Genomic DNA, 8,758 nt, shown 5'->3' with positions numbered 1-8,758 from the left:
TTTGATGGTCTTGTTTGCTAGTTATCTTTTATTGCTTTCTTGTTTAAGTTTATTTTTGAAACATTGAGGACAATGTTTGCTTCAAGTGTAGGGGGTAAACAGATTGTTTTTCATGATTTTTCTTCGAATTTCACTACCTATCACTACTAATGTTGTTATTCACTGTTTTAAAGTGTTTTATTGTGTGTCATATAACAAAATTTTGAAAAAAAATCGAAAAAGTTTGACAAAATACCAAAAAAAGAGTCGTTTTTGTTGCTTATTTGTGTCTTAGGGTAAAGAAAATTATAAACATGGGTGGAAGTTTGATATGCTCTTTGGTTAATACTTAGTTGTAGTTGTCATTTACGAATTCACATGTAATCACAAAGAGAAAAAAAATCAGTTTTTCTAACATGCTTGAAGGAAGAAACTCAAACTAACGCTATAACCCTGTGAGACTTGAGTCTATTCTTTGTTTGGAGAGTTAATAATCTGTGATATTCTTGTTTTCTAAAGTCTTTGCATGATCTCATTATTTCTTTGCTTGGTTGCTACTTAGAATGCTTTTTCATAATTTTAGTTCCGAATACTAGAACTCATGCCCATTTCATTCAAAGCATAAAATTGATTGCGTAACAAATAACAAGATGAAGTTGTTTAGTCACCACCAGAGCCAAAATGCCTTATCCCTTGCATATGTTTTGTAGGTTTAACCTTGTTGAGCCTTATTTAGCCTATTTTCTTTGTTAGCTTGCATTGTCCCTACCTAGCCTAGTATAGGAATATCCATACCCTTGTTCTTAAACAATAGTGAAGCATGACTTATTGGGAATTCCTTTTGATTTACGATTTGCAAAAAAACAAGTGTGGGGGAAGAATTTGTTCTTTTGAATGCGGTGAAGTAGTGCTTATGTTTTATGTTTCAAAGAAAAAAAAAAGAAAAAAAAGAAAGAAGAAGAAAAACGTTGAAATAAAGGAGAAAAGAAAAAGAATAAAAAAAAGAGGTTGAAAAGAAGTGAGAATGAGTTCATAAGTGTTGGTTGTTGAAGAAGGGTCCAAAAATGTGAATATGATACTCTGGAGGAAACCAGAAAACCCTCCAGCTCAGTTCAAGAATAAGCCTGTGGAAAGTTACTTCTTCAAAAGCAAAAGTATCTCATATCATCTCTTCTCATTTTTCTTCTCTTTATCCTTCATGCTGCTGCAAGATGGGGAGAAGGTGAACAATCAGTCGGAGCTCTGATTGCTTACCTTGTCTGTCACCTCTTTCAGCAAACCCCCTAGCTCGGCGACTTGGGGGACTCCTACTACATGGTTTGTATCGCGCTTGACCAAGCATGAGACTACAAGTAAGCTTCAAGTGAAATTGATACATTACCTTGTGCATCTCCACCAGTTAAAGATACCACCCCTGGATGGAGGAAGAGTACTTCCAGAGAAGATGCCACATCTACCTATGAGACAGATAAGGCAAGTCAAGACGACACCACACTCCGATACTTAGAAGTTTCGTGATTATGAGATCATTCTCCCACAATATTTCCTAATGTCATTTGTACTAAATCATTCACTTGTACTCACTAAAGGAGAGCTTGAACCTATGTACTTGTGTAAATCCTTCACAATTAATGAGAACTCTTCTATTCCGTGGACGTAGCCAATCTGGGTGAACCACGTACATCTTGTGTTTGCTTTCCTATCTCTATCCATTTATATACTTATCCACACTAATGACCGGAGCAATCTAGCGAAGATCACAAAAAGCGACCGTTTTCGCTACCTAGGATCTATCTTGCAAGAGAACGGAGAATTAGATGGAGATCTCAACCATAGAATACGAGCTGGATGGATGAAGTGTAAGAGTGCATCCGGCGTGTTGTGTGACTGTCGTAGGCCACTGAAGCTTAAGGGAAAATTTTATAGGACAGCAATAAGGCCAGCGATGTTGTATGGCACAGAATGTTGGGCGGTGAAGCATCAACACGTACACAAAATGGGTGTAGCGGAGATGAGGATGCTTCGTGGGATGTGTGGGCACACGAGAAAGGATAAGATTGGGAATGAGGATATCCGAGGTAAAGTAGGAGTAGCCGAAATTGTAGGAAAGATGAGAGAAAATCGGCTCCGATGATTTGGACATGTGCAAAGAAGGCCGACTGACGCTCCGGTTCGAAGATGTGACTACGGGACAGAGGTTCAGGGCCAAAGGGGTAGAGGAAGACCTAGGAAAACTTTGGAAGAGACTCTAAGAAAAGACTTAGAGTACTTGGATCTAACGGAGGACATGACACAAAACCGAGCACAATGGCGTTCTAGGATTCATATAATTTCCCCACTTAGTGGGAAAAGGCTTTGTTGTTGTTGTTGTTTGTTGTTATGTGTTTCAATATGTGGAGTTTGAAATTGGTACGAGCATATGGAATCTCTAGTTCTTGCTTCTAAGTAGTGGCATTCCGTTTATGAGATCGTATACATGTTTGTATTAATAATTCTAGAAAGTGCCTTCTTTGTTATAACATATGTGAGTGCTATTCTACATGTTTACATCAATCTTCTCACATATACTTAGTATAGGGCGTTTAGTCGGAAAATCTATGTGAAAATAGAGAGTATATCCGGTGAGGAATTGAGTGAATTCTCTAAAGCATGTTACTACTCTCAAATGTTGTTTTAATTGATTAAATGTGAGCTAGTAAGTGTTTACTACAGTTAAGTAGAGGCTCAAGAGTAAGGATGGCTAAAATCTATGTGAGTAGTGATTTTTAACATGTCATGTTTCATTAAAAATCCCTGAGGCAATTGTTGGAAGGTTTAGGTTTTGTTTTGTTTTCTTTGTTTTGTTCAGGGACTAGCAAAAGATAAGTGTGGGGGAATTTAATAAGAGCATATTTATGCGACTTTGTTATCTTATTTCTTTGCATTTACTTAGTTAATTTTAATTTATCGTAGTAATTTAAGCTATTTTCGTATTATTGAAGGTCCAGTTGGTAAAGATAATAATAAATAGCCAAATGGAGCATTTTGGAGCACTTTTGGACTTGGATTGGATAGCATGCATGGATAACATATGGGCTGGACGTTTTTGGAGTTTAAATGGTGTTAGACATGTGCTAAAATCTGGAGAAATTAAAGTTGAGGCTTGGACGACAAGGAATTACACAAGAAAGAGGAATCCTAATCACATTCAAACACATTATACCTGATTCTTAGAGTCCTAAAATAACTCAAAACACCTAATTTCTTTTCTCCTTGGATTTAGCCATTCCCCCTATAAATATGAAATTCCTGCAGTGATTTAGGGTGTGCCTTGCCTACCATTCATCCATTGAAGTTGCTGAAATTTTCAGAGTTCTTTCTATCTTTGTTTTAAGTTTCAATGTTTATTTTAAATTGTTTTTCAGTTATGATGAACATGTATAACTAAGTTTCTTTTTAGCTAGACGTGAATACGAAGCCATGATCATATGGTTTGTATAAATTGATTACATCAAGTTATTGTTTCATAAAATATGAATGCGATTTACTTATCTGCATTATAGAGAACTTATTCTTGTATGTTTATTAAGGATGCATATTTAGTTTGCATGAAGGAATTTGATGCTAGAGTATAAGGGAATTTCACCTAATCTTTATGAACTTATATTTGGAAGTAGTAAAAGTCACTAGTCATGATTGGGTTAAGTAAATCCTTGGCAGGAGTATCATGCTTTTCATAGTTCCGAATGCTTTGTAAATGCTTATAATTTTCACAGAACTTAATGATCTTTAAGATGTATCTCTATCATGCTTTTCATAGTTAGGGAACTTGAGAAGAATAATTTGGTTGTGTCGCTGAGTCCAATTCAATGAATTTAGGAAAATATGAGAGTTAATTAGTGTTGTTCATAGTTAATTTGGGGCATTGTCATTCATGATTTATTGGAAGAATAACTAGAAATCGATTTGTATGTATATGTTTCATGTGTGGAGAAGAATCCTTTAGCTTTCCTTTCATCCGTATTTCATTCACAACTTGATTTACTTGTTGCCATTTACTTTTGTTTTTATTAAATTCGTCCAAAATCCCCACAGTCATTGTTTTGATGTTAGTATAACTTAGTTTTCAGTTTTATAAGTTTAATTTGTATTGATTAGCATCCCTTCTAATCTTCAGAATAGAACGATCCCTACTTATTCGTACTACGATTGCATAATTTATAAGGTTTTATTTATGTGTTAGTTTCTACCACATTAGATTCTCAAATATTTCAACGTAAATAAGGCCTATTTCGTTAATGTTCATGAAGTCTGAAAATCAACTAGCAAACAGATGTCTTAACTATAGCAGTCTCGAGCCGAGCATTTCATAACTCGCTAATCTTGTTCAGTGAAATTTCCTTCCCGTAGAAAAATCATGACAACAAATTATTTTTCTTGAAGGATTATAAAAGCGTAGTCTTGTGGATGACGAGTTCATATCATTTTATTGTAGTTGGTTCATTGCCTCATGTAACACCAATTCCGTCACCACTTAAATTTAAAATATTATTGTATATCTCTAATATTTAATAGAATTTTCTTTGTCAATTAAAAGAATGTGAAAGACCATTCTAACCTATCAACAAAATAAAAAAAATAAGAATCGAAATAAAAGTTATCACCAATATATATAGTGAATCACAGAGAGATATGGCTGGCATGCCCAGATAATGAAGAGCTAGGGGTCCGAGAAGGGCGGTTAAGAGTTCAGAATCGGACTTATGGGCAGATGAAGGGCAAAATGAGTCAATGATCAAAAGCTGCAAGGGCTTTGACACATTTCTTTCTCCCTCTCTCTCTCCTCTCTCTATCTCTTGTTACCAAGGAGAAGGAAATGAAAATGGGGCTGATCCAATTATCATATGGCGCTACTAACTCTTTGTAATTTGGTTCCAATTTCCTTGTGTGGTTCTTGAACTTGTAGAGATGCTAGTCGATCCATCGTGATGACATGATGCGGTCCCACGTTGCTGGAAGAGGTATTACATGACTGCAATGTTTTTGGTTCTGCACTCTTGAATTGCACATGTGGAAGGAGGCCAGTTCCTGAATGGACTTCTCAATTTGTTCGGCGTAAGCAACGACGTCGCTTAGCAGCGAAGCAACGGTCACAGCGGGCACCATGTCTTGGAGGCGAACTTGATATCCACCCTCTCCTGCCGCTGCCGCTGCACTAGTCCTAAACATGGATGTGAGATTGTTGGCTGCAGCTCTTGATTTTGTTATGTGGGAGCTGGCAGCAGCGCATGGCTCAGTCATTGTTTTGAGTGCCCATGCTAGCTCTTTCAGTGCTTTGCCTGATTCTGAACTCATCTTCATGCACAGCTCCTGAACTTTGTTGCTTTGGATGTTCAATGGTGTCTGTAAAAAGGTTAAACTTAATTAATGTCATCAAGCAAAATGATTAATTTGCACAATTTCATTTGATATATGTCGTGCAATAATATGAAAATTTGATTAGGTACAACGTATACCTGGATTTCAGAGTTGAGGTAGCCATTGAGAGTTTCAATCCGGTAGGCGCATTGCTGGTTTAAGTTTCCGATTTTGAGATAGTGCCTCCAAGGATGACGGTACCTAAAATTTCCATGTCTAGGCTCCCACCTTGCAAAATTGGCCTGCAAACATGAACGTATAGTTAGTAGTATTAGACATGATGTTTTACTAGACTGAATTAGAACTGTTGATTATGTAGAGTCACTTAGTAGGATAAAGATTTATTGTTGTTAGGTGCTTTAGGATACATACAGTAGACCTCACTTAGTATTATTAGGCATTCTAGGATTCATACAGGTGACTCACTTAGTGGGATAAAGCTTTGTTGATGTTGTTGATTATGTAGAATCACTTCTGAATGTGAGATTCTGATTCACAGTCTCAAAACATAACGTTTCATATAAATAACAAAGATCATTATTTAGAGACTGACCTGAGTTTCTTCACTCTGTTTTGAATTGAGAACACTAGTATATCCTTGCAAATGTGCCCTATTAGATTCTCCATTGCCAGCTACTTTGAAGTATTCATCCCCAAAACCTGCAAATTTTCATTTTTTTTCTACCTTGTGAGTTTTCCCGACCACATTAATTAGAAATGAAAATTCCAGCAATGAAATATCGCATTCATCAAATAATGTACCTTCCAAGAAGCTCCCGAGCTTTTCAATGTTATTGGCAACTAAATTGTGCAGATCATCACCAGCCCATACCGGGCAAATGAAAATGCACACAAAAACAGCTGTAAAGGCACCTATGAGGATTGTCGACACCCTCTTGTGAGCCATTTCTAGTATCTCCTCTTCTCTGTATCCCGACACCGATATCAAACAGAATGTCAAGATAAAAATGAGCAGTCCATAGTCAAATCTCGCCTTCATCCGTGGAAAGAAGCGTATAAATGTCACCGATGCAGCTGCATACAATGTAACATTCCATAAATTCCCAATTCATAATTTTACTTATAATTTGATGATATAATTTATCGAACGAATACCCTATTTCCTTTTTTCTTTTTGTACATAGAAAATGAATACATATGTTTTGTGATGAAATTTAGTAATTTTACCTAGTAGAAAGACGAAGATGCCGATGAGAATCGGATGACCTATTTCTCCCGAAATACTTGCCAGGTGATGAACACCAAATCCTAGAGCACCTGCTAGGAATGTGGCCAAGATCCTGTTTAAACCTCTTCCTAATGTTGCTCCTGCATCATAAATTAACATTGATTCGAATAGAATATCGAACTATTAGATTTAAGAATATCGCTCGAATAAGAAAAAAAAAGTTGCACTACAGATTAGCATCTTCTTAATTGGAATTATGAATTAAACTCACAAACAAGAAATTAAATTCTTAGATAACTTAAAACGAAAGAAAAATGATTTCCGCACTCTTCTTATGATTGAGGAAATCAAATGAGAATCATGTGACACAAACAAGGGAAGTGGTGTACAATGAGAAACTAGGAGTGTGAAAATTACTACCGGAACGAAATTTTCACAATGTGATAATGGTAAGCAAAAACATACCTACTGAAAATTCGAAGACAACAACCACAGTTATAACAGCCCACATGGTAGTGTCACCAAGGCCGTTATAGAAGGGCTGGACGTAATAGAGCAATGACACCAAAAGAACTGCTAATCCAACTTTAAGAGAATGAACAACCCTTCTGGGATCATCTTGTCCAAGCTTCTTTAATTTTATTGGAAATTCCACCACCTTATTCATTACCTTCCCACACAAACCCATCGACCAACTGCCATTTTCTCCATCATTGCGATTGTTCCGATCACAAATTGCTGGAGACGCCATTTTTATATTTGTGTGCTTATGAGGATGAAGCACAACACTTTTCTGAGAGAGATTGACTGATTTTCTTGAGCTTTGGAAGTAGCTAGTTGTTCATATATAGTGAAAAAAGATACGTATAAAGTGAGGACGAAGCTGCCTCGAAACCGAGATCAAGTGCGTCTTAGTGAAAATACAGTTTTAAATAACTACACTTTTTTTGTTTCGTTTTTTACAGTACAATATTCTAAACTCTCTTAGGCCATATTTACATTATCCAACTGGCCGACTAGCCTAACTATCATAATATTTCTATAACCAACTGAACTAACATAGTACGAATAGGGAGATAGCTAGTAAAAATAAGAAAAAAATGTGCATAAAGAGATTGCTAACTACCTTTTCATTTTACCTTCTCTTATCTTTCTTATTATCACAATGTTTATATAATAAGTAAAACTTATCATACTTCAATTTCATGCCTTCAAAAAACATTTCAAATTAAAAATCGTTAGCATGCTATTTTCATCGACATTAAGATAATTTAGTGCTTAATTAATGTGTTGCTATTAAAACCACATTTGCTGACCCTCTTTCTAGTATTATCAATCGGTGAAGTTCACATCTATTAAAGAGGTGGCAAGCAAAGTGGTCAACAAAAGTGGTCCAAATATCATTATTCTTTTTCCGATATAATGATATATTTACACTAAGGGGTTGAGACATTAAATTAGTATAGAACTTGTCATTCATAAGATTCAAAACATATAGAGTTTTTCTGCTGAGTATCGTTTATATAAGGAAAAAACATACAGAGTTCTTCTATTTATTGGTTAATTGAGCAGATTGCGAGCATGCACATCTCGATCAAACTGAACCCGGGAAGAAATCTTTCTTCATAGATACAAGACATTTGTTGCTATCTGAAAAAGATCTTATCCTGTGGGCGTTATTGGACGTTTTTCATTCTCCAACCGATCCTTAGTAGCATTTCCAAAGTCAACCTAACCGGTTATCCTTGAGGACAGATAGTACTACGTGTGAACGAAGTACCGAATTTGTAAAAAGTTTACACGGATAATATCCGTATTAAATAAGTATTGTATTGTTAGAGCTAGGTAAATGAACGTATTTGCAAGAGCTGGCTAAGCTAGTATACGAATAGGACTTCCAACATCACACGTCTCGATCTACATCCGTGAGAAGAAAATAAGTCCTGCTGTGACGGTGCTGTCTTTGCATGGACAACTAGTATACCAACCCAACATATGTTACAACCTGATTTGTTTTCACTCTGCAAACACGAGTAGCCGTACCTACTTTATCATTTTCTTCTCTAATTTGCTTGAGGATGAGTGATTCGCAGCAGAAATCCTCATGGGGTCGATGAAAATTGGTGCACCGCCTTTTGTTTGGGACCGTCGTTTTTCCAAGTACGAGAGGTACTTAAATAGCTGGTCGGTAAC

At 36.2% G+C, this 8,758-nt stretch overlaps 1 protein-coding gene across 1 annotated transcript; it reads right to left on the bottom strand.

Annotated features, from left to right (window-relative positions):
• Positions 1-4,485: 4,485 nt before the first annotated feature.
• Positions 4,486-7,397, bottom strand: LOC126614221 (aluminum-activated malate transporter 2-like). The gene is made up of 6 exons (XM_050281812.1): positions 7,031-7,397; positions 6,565-6,705; positions 6,139-6,411; positions 5,930-6,036; positions 5,475-5,618; positions 4,486-5,361 (listed from the first exon to the last, which is right to left on the bottom strand). The coding sequence occupies exons 1-6, from the start codon at positions 7,314-7,316 to the stop codon at positions 4,930-4,932; spliced, it is 1,383 nt and encodes a 460-aa protein (XP_050137769.1). The 5' UTR covers positions 7,317-7,397; the 3' UTR covers positions 4,486-4,929.
• Positions 7,398-8,758: the final 1,361 nt, after the last annotated feature.

This window comes from Malus sylvestris, chromosome 3, assembly GCF_916048215.2.
Source record: "Malus sylvestris chromosome 3, drMalSylv7.2, whole genome shotgun sequence".
Taxonomy (NCBI): Eukaryota; Viridiplantae; Streptophyta; class Magnoliopsida; order Rosales; family Rosaceae; genus Malus; species Malus sylvestris.
Note: the sequence above shows the minus strand (reverse complement) of the source record. Positions and strands in the feature narration are given on the sequence as shown.